This window comes from Balaenoptera ricei, chromosome 15, assembly GCF_028023285.1.
Source record: "Balaenoptera ricei isolate mBalRic1 chromosome 15, mBalRic1.hap2, whole genome shotgun sequence".
Classification (NCBI taxonomy): domain Eukaryota; kingdom Metazoa; phylum Chordata; class Mammalia; order Artiodactyla; family Balaenopteridae; genus Balaenoptera; species Balaenoptera ricei.
This window is the reverse complement of record NC_082653.1, coordinates 587941-606075: the sequence shown is the minus strand read 5'-3', so window position 1 is coordinate 606075 and position 18135 is coordinate 587941. Positions and strand designations below refer to the sequence as shown.

The following is an 18135-nucleotide window of genomic DNA, read 5'->3' as shown; positions in this document are numbered from 1 at the left end:
CGACTGGAACGTGCGCTGACGCAGGTCAGCTGTCGGGGCAGGCGGGCGGCCTCGCTGGGTGCGGCCCTTGAAGGAGCTGAGGCCCACCCACCCCCCCGCACGCACGCAGCAGCGGCTCAGGAAATGTGGGCGCCCTCCCCGACGCCCCAGCTCCCAAGCCAGGATGCCAGGGCAGACACAGCCTGGTCCCCGCTGTTCACACCAAGGGCCCGCTGTGCCCACCAGCTGCTCCCCCCACCCCCCGGGGACCACAGACACCCCCACGTGGTTTACGCCTGCCCAAGCCAGACGTGGAGCTGGAGCACCCCCTCCCAAGTGTGTTCCCCTGCACCCCTGGGCCCCTGGTTCCTGAAGTGGGCGATCCCAACCTCTGCTGGGTCCCAAGAAGATTTTAGATGAACCTTTTCAGATTTCTAGTGACCTCCTTATTTTAATGGATTTCCTTCCATTTATATTAAGAATTTAAAATTCCCTTTTAAGATAAATGCATTTAGGTAACAGCATGAAAGGAGAATGCCACCCGGACACTGCGGTAGGTGCCACAGGTGATCCAAGTTAGGGCGGCGAGTGGTTGGCGGGGCGTCAGGGCGCAGGGCTGGTGGGCTGCCCCACCCCCGTGAGTAAAGCCAGAAGTCCCTGGCCTGGAGCCCGCTCACCTCGGACGATCACCTTGATGGCCACTCGGACCTTGTCCTTCCAGAGCCCTTCGAAGACCTCCCCAAAGTAGCCGGAAGCCCAGCTTCCCGCAGAGCGTGAACTCTTCCCGCGGCCTCTCCCAGTCGTCACGGTGGGGCAGGGGCTCCGGCTCACGCTGCAGGGACACGGGGCGGGGGCACCCGTCCTCCGCAAGTCAGCCCCTGCTCTAGCCTCAAATGCAGGGCCACGTCCTGGTTGGGAGGGTCCCAGCGTCCGGCACGTGGCCAGGCTCTCCCAGGGGCTGCCCCGAGCCTGGCTGACCCCTGCTGTGTCCTGCAGACAAACGCCACCCCCCGCCTCCCCCGCACCTGCTCTGGGCCAGTGACACTGGCCTGAGTGCCACTCAGACAAAACTCCTGTCTGGCTGCTCGCCGGGGCACGTAGCCCAAGCTCCCACCAGCCCAGAGAGATTCAGGACGTAGCGGGAGCACAGCTGACCTCTAGCTGGCCCAAGGGTGAGAGTGGGCAAAGGAGGGCACGTCCCCTGCCCACCGTCCCCCCGCGCCCGGCTCTGCACAACCACGGTTCCCACGTAGCCAGAGTCCCTGGGCTGAGTGTCCCCAGGGGTCCCCCAGCCAGTCAGGGGGTCAGGACCCACACCCACCTCCACCGGAGGGTTTGCGTCCCTGTAGGGGGCAGGGGCAAGGACAGGGTCTGGCCGGGGGCAGGGGGCCTACCTTTCGGCGGGGCGAGGTCTGCCACAGGCCGTGGGACAGGCTCTGGGCCTCGTGGTGGTCCACGAGCTCGGGCAGGCTGGGGAAGGACACAGTCTCATTGAGGTGCAACTGGCTGTCCTGCCACCAGATCTTGTAGTGGCGAACGGTCTGCTGGTCCCGCACTGGACGGAGGGGACACTTGTGAACAGGCGCTGAGAGGGGCCCACTGGCAGGGGTGCCCCCGATGCAGAGAGGAGAGAACCGGCCAGACCCCGGGGAAGGCGCCCAGGCCACGGGGCCTGCACCCACTGAGGGTCAGAGCTCCCAGAGCAGGGCCTGGACGTCACAGCGCAGCAGAGGGGACAGGCCGGAGGGGCCGGGCTCTGCATGCACGAAGGGTTTAGGGACCAGGAGCCCCAAAGTCAGGCCCAGGTGGGGCTGCGGAGCAGGCAGGGGCGGGAAGCGGGTACCCGAGAGGACGCAGTTGGCGCCCGGCTTCTCGCTGACCTGGATCAGGAAGGCCCCCAGCTCGGTGCCCGCGGCCTGCAGTCGGTGCAGGGCTTCCAAGTGAGAGATCCGGCCAAAGAACCACCTGCGGGGCAGGCGGACCCTGAGCGGCACAGACCCCCCCTGTGCCCCCCACGGAGTCCCGGCCCGCACCTGATACTCTGCCTCCTCGTGCCCCCAACCCCGGCCCACAGCTGCCCGCCGACACTCACTGACCCAAAGGCCCTTCTTTGCCCATCACCAACCCCTAATGTCCCAAGTGGCCAGTTCTGGACCCCAGGAAAGACCCTGGTGACCCAGAAGTGGAGAAGGCCCCTCCCACTACCCTTCCCGGACTGTCCCCCGACTGTGGGAATAGAGCCCCCCATCCTGTGGGTACAGCAACCCTCCCCAACCTCGGATGTGGCTCTGTGGCCATGCTCTTGGACCACATCGTTCTGTGACTCTGTGGCCACCTTCTGCACCCGGGCCACAGGCACGCCATGCTCTAGCACCGTGGGACCTGGGGACGCACATGCACCCACACATGTCCACAGGCATTCTCACACCCCAGCTCCCAGCGCCAGGGCAGGGCTGGGCCTGCGGAGTTTCCCAGGGGACCTCTGCTGTCAGCCACCCCACCCTTTGCACCCTCGGCTCCCTCAGGCCCCGTTGGAACGTGGGTCCCTGCACGGAAGACCACTGCCCAGCACTGAGCCCCGTGGGGCCCGCGGGCCACCCCCACCAATCCAGCACCTCTGGAATCTCTCCCATTTGCTCCATCCCCCGCCAACCACCCCACCTCCTTCCACTTCTCGAATGTGCTGGGTTCCCAGGGCCCGGGGCCTTTGCACTGGCAGTGCCGGCCCCTGCCTTATCACTGTCGGGGGCCCTGCCTGAGATGGTCCTGTCTGCGCCGTGCTCACGTGTCTCCCCCCAGGAGGGGGGACCCTGCCCGTGTCGGCTCCGGCACACAGTAGGCGCTCCATCAGTGGGGTGCACAGGCACACGGGGGGCCATGGGCCCTCCGGCGGACCCTCCCGTCCAGCGCTCAGGGAACCACCGGGGCCGCGTGGACACACGCACGCCGGGCTGCGCCTGTGGCCCAAGCCTGCGGGGCAGCCCTCAGGCCCACAGTTGTCTCTGGGAGCCACCTTGCCAGCGACGGGCAGCCGTGCTGGGACGGGCAGCAGGTCTGTGGCCCACACCCGGGCGGGCCTGTCGCAATGGCCTTCCCGCTCCCTCTGACCAGGCCAGCAGGCTGGTTTCGGGTGTTTGGAAGGTGGGCGAAGCCTCACTCCCCAAAAGGCCCAGGCTCTGCCTCGGACTCACTGTCAGCTGGCTGCCCTTCTCCGGGTCCCGGCACGGAGGAGGGGCCGGAGCCTCTGCAGCCCGCATCCCCAGATGTCCCCAGCCAGGGATCCCAAGGCCAGGATGGTAGGCCCAGCCCCACTGGGGGAGCAGGGAGATGGAGCCACGGGCCACCCCTCCTTGGCAGCCCAGGGTCCCTGCCCGTGCCCGGAGCCCAGCCACAGCGACACAGAGCTCTGTCCCGATAGACGCCCTGCAGGGCCCAGGGACGGGAGACTTGGAGTGACCCACGAGGGCCGCGGGGACACTCACGGCTCCAGCCCCCCCGTCTCCTTCTCGGCCAGGGCCCTGCCCACCCCGTCCAGCAGCACGGTCCCCCACCACTCCTCCTCCTTTCTGGCCACGTGGAAGAGGTCCCCTGCCCGGAAGCTCAGCTCCTCGGCTGTGCGGGCCTCGAAGTCCCAGAGGCCCACATACTTGGGGCCCAGGGGAGCCTGGCCCGGGGACCCCATGGCCAGGGCAGTGGCAGAACTGGGCCACCTGGCCTCACCGCCTCTCTGGTCCAGCTGGGAGCAGCACGTGGGCAGGGCTGACCCCGACAGGCCGTCCCCGCCCCAACGAGCCGCCGCTCAGTTCCCTGTGACAAGGCAGCCGTGCCAGCCACACCTGTGCCACCAGAGACGCCCCTCCCAGACCTCCCCAAGCACCCTAGGCTCTACACCAAGGGCCACCTGTCTTCCCACCCCCTGGGCCAGGTCAGTCTGGGCGCTGCTGTTACCCACCCGCTGGGGGAAACCTGCCCAAGCGGCCACTCAGGTGCCCCTGCCCACATGGTCAGACCTAAGTGCCAGGAGGGTGGGGTCACCACTCAGACGGGGGCACTCAGCCAGGGGGCGTGGGACTCAGAGCTGGAGGGTGAAGGGCAAGGCACACCCTCCCCAACCTCCCAGGGCTGCCGGGACTGACCCGGGACTCAGGGACGGCCGGGGGGGCTGCCTCTCTGCCCGCCCCCAAAGGAGCTCCCCCAAGGCCCAGGCGCCTCCTCCCCAGCGGGAAGCTGGGGTGCCAGGGACTCTGCCCCCGACAGAAGGGCTGTGAGGAGGATGGCCAGGGGAAATCGTGTACTAACCCTTCTTGTTGGCGCTTTCCCTTTCAGGGAGAAGAGACTACGGCACCACCTGCCTCACTTTGAGATCAGCAACAGGTACTTAACAAGTTCGTGAACATACGGGCAACCCGCTGACCAAGGAGGGGCAGGGCCCGGAGGGGAGGGGTGGAGCTGGGCGGGGAGGGGCTCGGCATCCGTCGGGCTCCCTCACCCCCACACGCGCACCCCTCACCGCCGGCCAGAACGGCCAGAACACTCCGGCCCCCTCGGGCCTTGGGTCCCACCTGTGAGCCGTGTCCGCGGGGGCCTCGGCGAGACGTGCCAGGTCCTGCCTGAACCACACGGGGAAGCGGGAGGGATCCGAGGCTGATCCCTCCCAGGGCACCAGCACCAAACCTGTTCAGCTTGTGCTGATGACACGCCCCAGGGATGTGCCAGTGACCCCCACGCACACCTGGCTCTCCTGTCACCCCGCCCAGCACGTTCCTCCCCTCGCAGGATGCCTGCCAGCTCTGCTCCCCACGCACCCCAGTCCCCGGGAAACAGAGTGAGCCCTTCAATGTGTTCGATCCCCGAGCTCCACCCTGTTGCTTGGTCTGGGAACCGCCCAGCGCCGCGGGAGCCCAGCTCCAGCCCTCACCCTCCGGCCCCTCAGCTCTCCCAAGACAGGATAGAGGGGTTCAGGGGCTGTAGCCCAAGTCAGAGCTGAGGCCTGGCTGCCCGGAGTCCCAGAAGGTTCAGGCCAAACCCTCCTGCCCCCTCCCCCCATCTGCCTGGGTCAGGGGGACGGTGTCCAAGGCTCTGACCTACAACCAGGGTGATTGGGGGCCTTCCTGAAGTGGCCTGTCCTCACCTCCTCCCTCTGGGCTGCCTCTGCCCGAGGTGTCACCCCCCCGCCGCCAGTTTCTCCAACCCTACACAGATTCTGTTCTCTGAGCATCTGAGCAGCCCCGGCGGGGGGGTCACTTATCTGCACCTGAGGCTCCCAGCTTCCCTGCCCGGTGCCAGCCCCCGGGTGGGACCTGTGGTCATGGTGAGGACTAACTGGCCGCTGCAGGGCAGAGCTGACCCTCCAGGGACTGAGGAGCTGGGCGGCCATGCACAGGCCTCTGGGGCACAGCTGCCAGCCTGCGGCTCCCAGGACAGGGGTAGGGAACCCTGAAGGCAGACCCCACCTGCCCAGTCCCCGCCCTCCACGGTCCATCTCATGGGACCGGAGCCGGCAGGGGGCAGTGGAGCCAAGAGTGCACGTCCCGCCAGCTCCACATCTGGTGACGCCGTGACGTGGCTTGAAATCAGCCCCGTGGGAGCAGTCACACCCCAGAAACTGGCTGCTTCCTTTCCCAGGAGAGCCGGTTGTCGCCCGGGTGCCCGCATGCCACGGCACCCACGCCCACCCCCATGCCGACCCTGCACAGCCAGGCCAGCGCCCGGGACCCCGCGTCTGAGGCACTCTGCCTCCCCGACCTTTGTCCACCTGCAGAGAAGCGCCCTGGGCCCTGGAGTGTCACCCAGCCACCAGTCTGACCTTCCTGTGGCCTGACCCTGCTCACTCCCGCCCCACCGCTCCAGCCCCAGGGGGATGGGAAAGGCTGTCCACGTGGCTTCTGCAGCCTCCGCTGCTTCCTGCCAATAGCCCAGGGGTCGTGTTCCTCGGGGTCCCCAGATCTGGGTGCCAAGATGCCCTGGGGTGGGGGCCTGGGCCACATGGGGGCCAGCTCTTCCTCGGCCATGATCCACCAGCTGGTGGGCCGAGCTGTCAACTCCAGCTCCTGTTCTGGTTCGGGGGCTGAGGCCCATGGGAGGTAGCGTCCGTGCCCAGCCTGTGCCGCATGAGGCTGGCGCCCCGGGCCTGCCTGAGCCCCAGCACCGGCCGCTTCAACAAGGCCACAGCGGGACTTCAGAGAAAACTGGGGCTCAGGGCGGCAGGCACGGGCAGAAGGCCTCTCCGTCCAGCGTCTCCCCGAGGCCAGAGCAAACTCGGGCTCCACCTGGACTTCTCTGCTGAGATCCTCCCTCTCCAGGGATATCCAGGCAGAAGATGCCAGTCCCTCGCCTGTCTGAGCGGGAGTCTGCGTGTGTTTGCCTCGTGCACACAAGCTGTGCGTGTCAGCGTGCGTCAGGGCGTGAGGCCCATGGCCAGAGGCGCCGCAGGCTGGCATCAGTTCCGGGCATCAGGCATCCCAGGGCGTGTCGACGGCAAACACTGTCCCGCGAGGGGGGCGCCTGGGCAGAGGGGACGTGAGGGCGGGGCGCCCAGCTTACCCCACAGCGTGGCGAAGTCCGGCCGCTCGTCGGGGCGGCCCCTCCAGCACCCCACCATGAGCGCGTAGACCTTGGCCGGGCAGGCGGCCGGGCGCGGCAGCCAGTACCCTCTCGAGATCTGCTGCAGGGTCTCGTGGTTGCTCATTCCTGGGGAGGAGCGAGGAGAGGGGCTGGGCAGGGGCTGCCCCTCTCTGCCTGGGGGTCACCCTGGAGCCCTCCAGGGTGACCCTGCCAAGCACTCAGCCTCCAGGCCCGGTGCCCCTTCCAGGCTCGGCGACCCCCGGGGCAGGGGCTGCTTCCTCCTTCGGGCTCCCACACTTCCTCCCTTGGACTATGCCTTGCCTCCGACCCCGTGCTGCCTCTAGGCCTACCTTGGTAGGGACGCCGGCCGTAGGTGAAGCCCTCGTAGAGCAGGACCCCAAAGGACCAGACGTGTGAGTACACGCGGTAGTTGGCCGCCTCGGGCGCCGTCCACTTGACGGGGCTCTTCGAGCTGCTGCGTGGGGAGTAGACGTCGTCCTGGGCGAGGGGAGACCAGAGGCATGGTGGGCAGAGGGGTGCCATCCCCCCATGCCCCTTGGCCACCCAGCGGCCCGTGGCCAGAGCCCACACTGACCTTGAGCAGCCAGGCCAGGCCAAAGTCAGCCACCTTGCAGGCCAGGTCGTCACCCATGAGCAGGTGCTTGGCGGCCAGTGCACAATGCGCCGCTCCTCCAGGTAGCTCCGGCCCTCGGCCACCTGGCAGGCAAAGGTCAGCAGGAGGGGCGGGCTCAGGGCCTGGCCTTCGGGGCCTGCAGCTGGGGCTGACAGTCAGGGGACAGGCATCTGCCCGTCTCTGCCCTCCACACCCCAGTGTCCTCAGCTCTAAGATGGGCAAGGATGGCACCTTTCACCAGGGCTGCAGTGGGCACTGTGCTGTCCCCCCCCATGCAGGCTGCTTCATGGCAGCCGGGCCGGGTCCCCAACCAGGGACAGAAATGGGCCAAGGTCGAGAGGGGGTGCCCAGAGCCGGGCTGGGTCCACGATGACCTAGTACAGGGCTGGTGATCCAGAGGCTTCAGCTCCTGGACCCGGCCTGACCTCACTTGTGGCCAGAGCCCACCACAGCCATCTCGGCCTCGGAGGATCGGGGTTCAGTAAAAAGGCCTGGAGCACCGTCAAAGGCCCGCATGAGAAGGGGCAGTGTCCCCGTCCCCCCCGGCCAGGAGGTGTGGCCACCGCGACACTGCCCAGGAAGGCCTGCAGGCTGCCCTTGCGCATGAGCTCGGTGACGATGTACACAGGCTCGGCCGCGGAGCACACCGCGTGCAGCCAGATGAGGCACTCGTGCCCCAGGCTCACGAGCATCTGGATCTCCTGGGCCAGGTCGGCAACCTTCACGTCCGTCAGTTGTGGGACAGGACAGCGCTCTGGAACCCGCCCCTCCACCTGCTGCCCCCCGCCACTGCCCCAGGCTCCAGGGGGCCCCACCCACCTGGTCTGATGACCTTGACCGCCACGAGCATGGAGTCTAGCCACAGGCCTTCCCACACCTCCCTGAAGTAGCCTTCACCCAGCTTCCTCCGCAGGGTGAACTCAGAGTGGGGCTGCTCCCACTTGTCCTGCTCAGGGGGTATCTGCGGGTGTGGGGGGCACTCAGGGCCTTTGCCTGTGGCTCCCTAGGCAGAGTGGGCAGCTGCTCCTGGGGTCCCAGGCCTCTGGCTCCCTGCCCCTGCGCCCCAGCACACACTCAACCCTGGTGCTGGCCGGGGCAGATGGCCCAGGTGCTGACCTCTGGAGGCTTGGCCCTCATTGCTTCCAGACCTAATGGCATCTTTGCTGGCGGCAGGCATCCATCCACAAACACTCATTACTATCCCCGTCCGGACTGTCACCAAGAGACCACAGGAACCAGATGGCTGCCCGGCCCCCCGGCAGGACTGCTCACCTGGGACAGGCGCAGGCACCACGGCTCCAGCGCAGGTGTGGCGCCATCCCCACCAGCATCTCCTCCCACAGCCTCCGCACTGGTCTGGGGCTGCCGTGGGCACCTTCCCCAGATGCCTTCCCCAACCTGCCCTCCCCTCCTGGCCGCTCTACAGGGCTGGGCGGGGTGGGAGGGCATCCTACAGGCCTCATCTTCCCCCCACCCCAGAGAATCCCATAGAAATATAACACCTGGACTTCCCTGGCAGCACAGTGGTTAAGAATCCACCTGCCAATGCAGGGGACACGGGTTCAAGCCCTGGTCTGGGAAGATCCCACATGCCGCGAAGCAACTAAGCCCGCGAGCCACAACTACTAAGCCTGTGCGCCACAACTACTGAAGCCCGCGCGCCTAGAGCCCATGCTCTGCAGCAAGAGAAGCCACCGCAATGAGAAGCCCACGCACCGCAACGAAGAGTAGCCCCCGCTCGCCACAACTAGAGAAAGCCCGCGTGCAGCAATGAAGACCCAACGCAGCCAAAAATTAATTAATTAATTAATTTAAAACAAGAAACATAACCCACAGGGACCGACCAGAGCGCGGAGGAGTCACGGGGCACCTGGTGCTTGCAGGCTTCATCAGGTCCCCCCCGGGCAGCACCCAGGGTCGGAGCGGGCCAGCTGGACGCGTGCTGGACTGTCTCTCAGGAGGGGCAACCTGGCAGGGGGGTGGGCATGGGCCCACCTGGGGCACACAGGGCTGTAGCCGTGGGTTCTGGATCAGCTTCCAGTGGGCCTTGTAATAGGCCAGCAGCTCCTCCAGGCTGGGGACGAGCTGGTCCTTCTGCAGGTAGAGGCTGCCATTGGCTGCTTTGGAGATACGGTAGTGGTGGACTTTGGTCCGGGCCCAGACTGGGAGGGCACAGAGATGGAGGCCACATCTTGGCTGCAGCCTGCCCAGACCCTCCCGCCACCCCAACCAGGTGATCCATACGGTCGGGCCCGAGGTGGGTTGGGGGCTGGCACTGACTGGGAAGCAACCACCCCAAGGTCAAGGGCACCCGGTACCTGACAGTGAGTAGTCCCCGTGGCTGCTCTCGCTGGGCCGGACGGGGAAGGCCCCCAGCACGTTGGGTGGGGGACAGGAGCAGCTGCTGGGCCTGGGTTCGGCTGATGCCACTGAAGTACCAGCTGCAAAGGGCAGGCACAGCGGTCCCCACACCGGCCCAGCCCCGAGCAAGCCCTGCCCACCATGGGCCAGGCCCCAGAGGCCCACTCCGCGCAGGTGACAGGGAGAAGCAACACCTGGCTCCCGGTACTGGGGACCCAGTCCGGGATCGACACCTGCCCCGGCCCACAGGGCCCAGCCTCTGGAGTCATCGGGGACTGGACACAAGGTGGGGGCACCCCCCAAAGAGGGGACCAGGTAGGCAAAGCTGGCGGGCGGGTACTGCTGCAGCCTGGGGCGAGGGTGGGGCCTGGCAGATCAGGGGCAGAGACAGGCCTGCCTTGGCACAGAGGCCTGTGCCCACCCTGGGGGGCTACGGGGAAGAGGCCAGAGTCACTTAGGGGGCTGGGTTGAGGCTGGAGGCAGGAAGGGGTGGGGTGATGGGGGGCAGAGTGGCACAGGCCTGGGGTATGTTGGGGGGGAAATCAGCAGATACACGGGGAAGTGTCAAGGACCTGTGGACGTGGGTCCCCCAAGAGGAGCCCTGGCTGGCTGGCAGGCTGGGAACACACTGATTTGGGGGCAGGAGGCACAGCCCCGTGCGGCTGCCGGGCTCCTCCTGCAGCCAGGCCTGCTGTCTGGGACCCTCTAGCCAGGAGAGCCTCTCCCATGGGAAGGGGCTACAGGGGACCTTCCCAGGACAGCAGTGCTTCCCACCCCACCCCTCCCCTGGACCCACTTCAGGGCCTGGGGGGCAGGGCCCAGCCCCCGCGCACACCTCGCCTTCCGCGACGTTCTTGGAGCCTGTCCCTGGGGTGTGCAGCAGTGGGCGACAAGACCGGGGGCCCTGCAGCTGGAGAGCAGTGGGCCTCTCAGTGGGGGTTGAGGGGTCTCCCCGGCCCGCCGGCCTGTGGACAGGAGCCAGGTATCTGGGGCTGAGGACACCACGAGTGTGGCAGCCCTCGCATCTCAGCCCAGACACGCTGTCATTAGCTCTTCCTCCCAGCAGCCCCTCCCCTCCCCCAGGACCCTGCCAGCCGCCTCCAGGAGCTGCTCTCGGGGTCCGTCCTCTACCTGGAGGGACTGTAGGCCCCTACCCATCAGAAGGGCTGGCTGTGGGGCGGAGGCCTGGAGTCCTCTGAGGAGGCACCTTCCTGTGAATCAAGCTTTTCCCCCAGATGCAAATCCCCCAGGAGACTGTGGGAACGCTGAGGGGCCCCCAAGATGCTGTAGGTGGCCTGAGTGAAGCTGAGACCTGCTGCTGGTCGGCAGAGACCGAGCTTGGTGCAATACCAGGGGCCCGTGTCAGGGCGAGGTCTGGGCAGCTGAGCCTAGCTTTGCTAGCCCTGTTCACCAACCAGCTTCTGGCCTGTTCTCAGCCAGCATATCACCTCTTGGTGCTGGGGCTGGGAAGAGGCATCTCTGCCCCGAGGGTTCCCCAGCTGGCACCCCCTCCATCTAGAAGTCAGGGATGGGATTTCTCTGGTGGCGCAGTGGTTAAGAATCTGCCTGCCAGCAAAGGAAACCATAAACAAGACCAAAAGACAACCCTCAGAATGGGAGAAAATATTTGCAAATGAAGCAACTGACAAAGGATTAATCTCCAAGGTTTACAAGCAGCTCATGCAGCTCAATAACAAAAAAACAAACAACCCAATCCAAAAATGGGCAGAAGACCTAAATAGACATTTCTCCAAAGAAGATATACAGATTGCCAACAAACACATGAAAGAAGGCTCAACATCATCAATCATTAGAGAAATGCAAATCAAAACTACAAGATATCATCTCACACCAGTCAGAATGGCCATTATCAAAAAATCTAGAAACAATAAATGCTGGAGAGGGTGTGGAGAAGAGGGAACCCTCTTGCCCTGTTGGTGGGAATATAAATTGATACAGCCACTATGGAGAACAGTATGGAGGTTCCTTAAAAAACTAAAAATAGAACTACCATACGACCCAGCAATCCCAGTACTGGGCATATACCCTGATAAAACCATAATTCAAAAAGAGTCATGTACCAAAATGTTCATTGCAGCTCTATTTACAATAGCCAGGACATGGAAGCAACCTAAGTGTCCATCATCGGATGAATGGATAAAGAAGATGTGGCACATATATACAATGGAATATTACTCAGCCATAAAAAGAAACGAAATGGAGGTATATATAGTGAGGTGGATGGAGTTAGAGTCTGTCATACAGAGTGAAGTAAGTCAGAAAGAGAAAAGCAAATACAGCAAATATAACACATATATATGGAATCTAAGGGAAAAAAAAAAAGGTCATGAAGAACCTAGTGGCAAGATGGGAATAAAGACACAGACCTACTAGAGAATGGACTTGAGGATATGGGGAGGGGGAAGGGTAAGCTGTGACAAAGTGAGAGAGTGGCATGGACATATATACACTACCAAATGTAAAATAGATAGCTAGTGGGAAGCAGCCGCATAGCACAGGGAGATCAGCTCGGTGTTTTGTGACCACCTAGAGGGGTGGGAAAGGGAGGGTGGGAGGGAGGGAGACGCAAGAGGGAAGAGATATGGGAACATATGTATATGTATAACTGATTCACTTTGTTATAAAGCAAAAACTAACACACCATTGTAAAGCAATTATACTCCAATAAAGATGTTAAAAAAAAAAAAAAAAAGAATCCGCCTGCCAATGTGGCGGACACGGGTTCGAGCCCTGGTCTGGGAAGATCCCACATGCCGCGGAGCAGCTAAGCCCGTGCGCCACAACTACTGAGCCTGTGCTCTAGAGCCCACAAGCCACAACTACTGAGCCCACGAGCCGCAACAACTGAAGCCCGTGAGCCACAACTACTGAAGCCCGCGCGCCTAGAGCCCGTGCTCCGCAACAAAAGAAGGCACCACAATGAGAAGCCCGTGCACTGCAACAAAGAGTAGCCCCTGCTCGCTGCAACTAGAGAAAGCCCTCGCACAGCAACAAAGACCCAGCACAGCCAAAAATAAATAAATAGAAGCCAGGGATTACAGTGGCCAAGACATTCCGGAGAAAGACAGGTAAGGACCACGCCCAGGGTGTGGATCAAACGTTTGAGGCCCATGTACTGTGTCCACAGCCACATGGCAGGGCCCTGCTCAGCGCGGGCACACAGCTGTGCCGGGAGGCTACCCTCTCCTGCGGACCCTGAGCCTGCGCCGAGAGGTCACCTCCTCTGGAAGAGTGCCCAGCCTCTGCTTCCCTCCATGATCACAGACTGGCATGCAAATAGACAAGTGCCTGTGCCAGCCTCTCCCCACCTGTAGACTGCCCTGGCCCTAGGGGCCGAGGGCACTCAGGGGAATGGGTGGGCTCCCCCACCTGTATCCACCCCCTAAACGAGCCTCTTTGGGAGCAATCCCAAACACCAGGGCCATGTCTGCCCCATACCTGGCCCAGAGCAGGAGGGAGGGGGCCAGGTGAGTGTGGACCTCTCTCTGACCCGGCTTATCACCCCTTCCACCCCCGGGTCGCCCCCTCACCGCACAAGGATGGCCTCGCTGCGCACTCATGTCCTCCCCGGCTCACTCAGAACTGCATCCCAGCCCCCAGTCCCCTGCCCTCCAAGGAACGACCCGTCCGCAAAGATTGCTGGATGCCGGGGCTGAATCCCTGGGTGCGAGCAGGAGGGCCTGGCGAGTGCGGCACGCACACACACCAGCCAGCCAGCTCGCGGCTCTGCTTAACCACTCCTGCCAGAGGCACTGCCGCTGTCCTCCTAGTGGAATCAGGTGCCCTCCTAGTGGAATCAGGTGCCCTCCTAGCGCAATCAGGTTCCCTCCTAGCGGAATCAGGTGCCCTCCTAGCGGAATCAGGTGCCCTCCTAGCGGAATCAGGTGCCCAGGCACACCGTCCCTGCACCACACCTTTCTGCTTGCTCACCACTGTGAGGCGGGGCCTGGAGGAGTGACGCTGGACGTGCAGTCCCCAGACTCTATCCTGGCTTACTCCTGTCTCCCCAGAGCGGGTGGTACTCACGGTTGGTTCCAGAGCGTCTCAGGGGCGGCCTTGGCCACGTAGGTGATGGGCACCAGCCCCGTGCTGGGCCAGCCCGCGAGCCTGCGGGCGAGGATGTAGCCGCCCTCCTCCCTGAGGGCGTGCAGCCTCTCCCCGCGGCTGACACTCAGCTCCTCCGCGCTCCGCACCGTGAAGTCAGCGCCCTGAAGAGCTGCGCGGGGGCCGGGGGGTTGCAGGGCTCCGCGATGGGAGGGCTCCGCTGCCGCGGGTTCCGGCTCCACGTCGGCGTCGGAGTCCGGGTCCGGCAACCGCGGCGCGCCCGCCGGCCAGATCTTGTCCCAGAAGAAGGACAGGAAGGTCAGCTGCTTCCTGAGGAAGGGCTCCATGCCCGGCGGCGCGCCAGGCCCTGCAGGGGACGGAGAGGGTGCAGCAGCGGGGCTCGGGGACCCCGACGGGGAGAAACTGAAGGGGCGGCGCGGCGCCCCTGCTGGCGCAGGGTGGGCGGGTGAGAGTCGCTCCAGAGGCCCCCGCACGCTCCCTGCGGTGCTCACACCAGCGCAGGGTGGCCCTCCAGCCCCGGCCACACGACGGCCGCTGCTCTCCTCAACCTCTAGCGTGTCTCGCGGGCAGGACTGGTCCCCAACCGCTCCGAGCCGCGTGCGTCTGGGGCGGGATCTGTCCCAGGACAGCGTCGGGGCGGGGCCTGGAAGAGGGTTTCCCAAAACCGGCGTCGGGGCGGGGCTATGGGCGGGGTCTAGGTGGGTGGGGCCGTTGTGGGTGGAGTCTCGTGGGCTGTAGAAGGCGACGCGGGGAGGTTCCTGTGGGGAAGGAGACGTCTGCGTCTTGACTGTCAAGGTCACTCTCGTGGTGTGATCTTGTAGGACAGCTCCGCTAGGTGTTCCCCTTGGGGAAAATGGGCAAAGGGTGCTTGGGATCTCTGTGTTATTTCTTATAACTGCAGGTGAACCCACAATTATCTCAAAACTGAAAGTTGCATTTTAAAAATTTGGCTGAGGAGCAAGAAATAGAAAAAAAAAAAAAAAAGATGGGGCCAGAGATGGCAGAGGTCCAGGACATGCCTGACCCAGAGCAGGAGGGGAGACTGCTCTGCCGCCCACCGCCTCTCTGTGGGTGGGCCGCAGGGCTGCGGGCGGCTTCCTCTCACCACTTTCCAGGTGCCAGCCTCCCCTTCAACCTTCAGATAGTACCCCCTTTCCAAATCCAACTCTTGCGTTTCAGACCCCTAAATAACAACATAACAACAGCTACAACTTACAGAGTTAGCGCCCAGGGCACCCACGCACTCCCTCCCAGGCCTGGACCCAGAGGACAGGCTGTTGGGCGCTTAGCCCGGCAAAGCCTCCTCCCAAGAGTGAGGTTACCGGGAGTGGTGGGCGTGCCCTGGGGGGCAGGCCTTGCCACGGAATAAAATGGGAGGGGAGCTCAGGGACAGACACCCTAGTCTGGAAGGGTCCCCACCACTGACCTGCAAGGGGGTGGAGGCAAGTGGCGTCCCTTGGCTTGAGGAGGCATCCCGGCCGGGGCTCGGGCCGTGCGTGACACCCCAGGTTCCCAGGGAAGGGAGCGAAGCCTCTGGACGGTCTGTCTGAGCTGAAACCTGGGGGCGGGCCCGGGGCTGAGACTCGGTTCCTTCAGTCGGGTCCTGGGGCGGGGGAGCGAGCCCCGCGCGATCTGCCCGCAGCCCCTCAGGTCGAGGGCATTCGACCCCCACGCCCTGGGCTCTCCGCCCACCCCGCCCCCCACCCCCGGGGGGCGGGACGTCACAAAGGCCCGCGGTCCCCATGGCAACCCGCGGAACGCCGCGGCGCAAGGCTGGGCACCCCCGCCCTGCGCACAGTCGGCAGCACTGCTCTGCCCGCTCCAGGACGAAGGGCAAGTGGGCGCGGGGAGGCGGGCTGGGGGGACGGAGGGCTAGGGCAGTGTGGCAGAGGTGGGCAGGCGGGCGCGGGTGGGGGTCGGTTGGGGGCAAGTGGGACTGGGGCCGGGGGAGTGTAGGGGGTCTCGGAGGCGAGGAGGGTGTAGGTCTGGGTAGGAGGGCCAGGACAGGAGGCTTCTTTGGAGGAGTTCACCAGCAGCCCCTCTGCCTTTTCCACCTGAGAGACGGTGGGCATCTGGAAACACCTCTGACCTGTAGCCAGGTCTGGAGCTAGAGTTCCCTCCAGAGGCAGCTTGAATCTGCCCCAGGCTCCGGCCACCGCAGGACTTAGGGCAGGAGTCCTGGGTCCTGGTCTCTGTTGCACCTCAGCCCAGATACCCTGTCTGCAGTGTCCAGGACCAGGGTGTGCCGCTTCTGCCCAGGAAGGTCAAGGCCTGGCATTTGGGGAGGGAGATCAACTTGGGTCCCAACCTCACTCTGCCCCTTAGCAGAGCAGCCTTGGGCGAGTCACTCAGCCTCTCAGCTCCCGTTTGGAATTCATCCAACCCCTGAAGCCACTGAGTCTGTCTCACTGCCCTTGGGGGTGGCTGGGACCTGGGACAGCAGCCGGGGATGCTGGTCCCTTCTCCAAGGAGCCCCAGCCTTGTGGGCAGGGCCTGCCAGCCTGGGAGCACAGCTATGCCCAGCTGTGGGGTGCACCGGCCCCTCCCACAGACACTCAGAGCTGGGAACCCAGGCTGGGGAGGGGTGCAGAAGGACACTCAGGCTCTGGGGTCTACGGCTGGGCTAGAAGCCTGGATGGAGAGCAAGCTACGAACTGTTCTAGCTTCAGGCGCCCCATCTGTGAGGCAGGGTAACCGTTCAGGGGCTTTTCTCATGGGCTCAGTGGGCTCATGGAGGTCCTGAGGCCCCAGGACACAGCAGGGCTCGGTAACCAGGAACTGGCATGTTTACTTCTCAGAGCTGAGGCCGGCAGCCGCCCTGCCTCCTGGGCTTGGCCCCTGTCGTCTGCTCTGCGCCTGTAGTGGGGCGTGGAGGGTGTGCAGGACAGGGGTGTCCCCAGCTGGGGTCTGGTGCTGCTCAGACAGGATCACACTGAATCCTGTCAACAGCTCCAGGGAGCGGCGTGACACCATTTCAGACACGGCTGCACAGCTCGGCAGTGGCTGGGCTTTCTCGCACGGGCCATCCTGGCCCAGAGCCCCCGTCTCAGCCCCGCCCTGCGTCATCACAAACGACCATCAGTAGAGTGTCGTGTCGGCCCCGCGGTGTCCGCTTTTATCTAGATCTGCAGACTGCTCACCCGGCCCTCCAAGCAGCCTCTTTCCAGAGAGACGAGCCCTCCCCACAAAGTCCTCCCCGGCCCCCCCAGCAGGCTAGAGGGCCCAGCATGGGGGCCAGTGGGCCTGGAGTCACCCCCACACAAACACTGCCCCGAGTGAGCCCCTGGGTGGGCGGCAGAGGCCAGTCTGACCGTCCCGCTCATACCCTGCCCTCCACCCGCTGCTCCCAGACCATGAACTTGCAGGTGACAGGCCTGGACCCGGACGGAATGAAGCTGGACGGCCCTCAGTGCTTCCTGGACCAGGAGGAGGCGGAGGAGGCGGAGGAGGCCGAGGGTCGGCAGCTGCTGGAGCCCGAGACGTGGCGGGCCTACGCGGAGCGCCGCAACGCTCTGCGCAAGTTCCTGACCTCGGCCCTGAGCCCCCAGCTGCTCAAGCGCCACCACGCCCACGTGGAGCTCCTCAAGAAGTGCTCCTACCACCTCGAGCTCCTCCCCAAGCACCTGGCCCTGGGCGACCAGAACCCGCGGGTGCTGCCCACCACGTTCCAGTTCATCGACCCGCAGAAGTTCCAGCGCATGAAGAAGGTGGGCGCGGCCCAGACCAAGATCCAACTCCAGCTGCTCGGGGAGCTGCTGCAGCAGCTAGACCACGGCCGCTCTGAGCTGGACGCCCTGCTCGAGTCACCGGACCCTCAGCCCTTCCTGGCGGGCTGGCGGCTCGTGGAGCAGCGGCTGGCAGACCTGGCGGCCACCACGGACAGCTTCCTGGCCACGATGGTGCCAGGGCGCCTGCACGCCAAACACCGCCTGGTGTCTGACGTCAACGCCACCAAGATCCCCCACATCCAGCTCACGCTGAGCACCAAGATGCCCGTCACGTTCGACCGCAAGGAGTCGGTGGCCCACCAGGACTGGGTCAGCCTGCGCTGGTTTGTCACCCTGCAGCCGGCCGTGCCAGAGCAGTTTGAGCTGTGCTACGAGCTGCTGGACCCACAGACACAGCAGGAGTGCCTGCAGTGCGGCATCTTCCCCGTGGCCGCCTGCACCTTTGACGTCCGAAACCTGCTGCCCAACCGCTCCTACAAGTTCACTATCAAGAGGGTGGAGGGCTACACGCTGGTGTACGAGCCCTGGCTGGACAGCCTCACCCTGCAGACCAGGCCTAGGCCCCCTGAAGGGCCCGCCCCCCCGTAGGCTGGGCAAGCTAGGCCCGGCCCTGACCACACCTTCCTAGAAATGATTTTCTAGTACTTATCCACTAATAAAGAGGAGTATAAACACACATAGACAATTGAAGAAACAAACCTACTTACTTTTTAAAGGAGGCGGCAGCCACATGAGTGTTTTTCCTGACTCAGCCCAGCCCACCCACAAGTCCCTGGCCCCCCC

General features: G+C 64.4%; 2 protein-coding genes across 2 annotated transcripts; one reads left to right on the top strand and one right to left on the bottom strand.

Annotated features, from left to right (window-relative positions):
• Nucleotides 1–483: 483 nt before the first annotated feature.
• Nucleotides 484–13950, bottom strand: LOC132348720 (tyrosine-protein kinase Srms-like). The gene is given in 15 exon segments (XM_059896546.1): nucleotides 484–811; nucleotides 1374–1449; nucleotides 1860–1944; nucleotides 6523–6669; nucleotides 6894–7041; nucleotides 7139–7215; nucleotides 7218–7313; nucleotides 7749–7906; nucleotides 7996–8138; nucleotides 9173–9339; nucleotides 9496–9565; nucleotides 9567–9618; nucleotides 13586–13763; nucleotides 13766–13811; nucleotides 13813–13950. Coding segments are annotated over 13 exon segments (1500 nt in total). The 3' UTR covers nucleotides 484–811; nucleotides 1374–1449; nucleotides 1860–1864.
• On the top strand, nucleotides 4305–17996 carry FNDC11 (fibronectin type III domain containing 11). The gene is made up of 2 exons (XM_059896543.1): nucleotides 4305–4353; nucleotides 16975–17996. The coding sequence occupies exon 2, from the start codon at nucleotides 16978–16980 to the stop codon at nucleotides 17938–17940; it is 963 nt and encodes a 320-aa protein (XP_059752526.1). The 5' UTR covers nucleotides 4305–4353; nucleotides 16975–16977; the 3' UTR covers nucleotides 17941–17996.
• The last annotated feature ends 139 nt before the right edge of the window (nucleotides 17997–18135 follow it).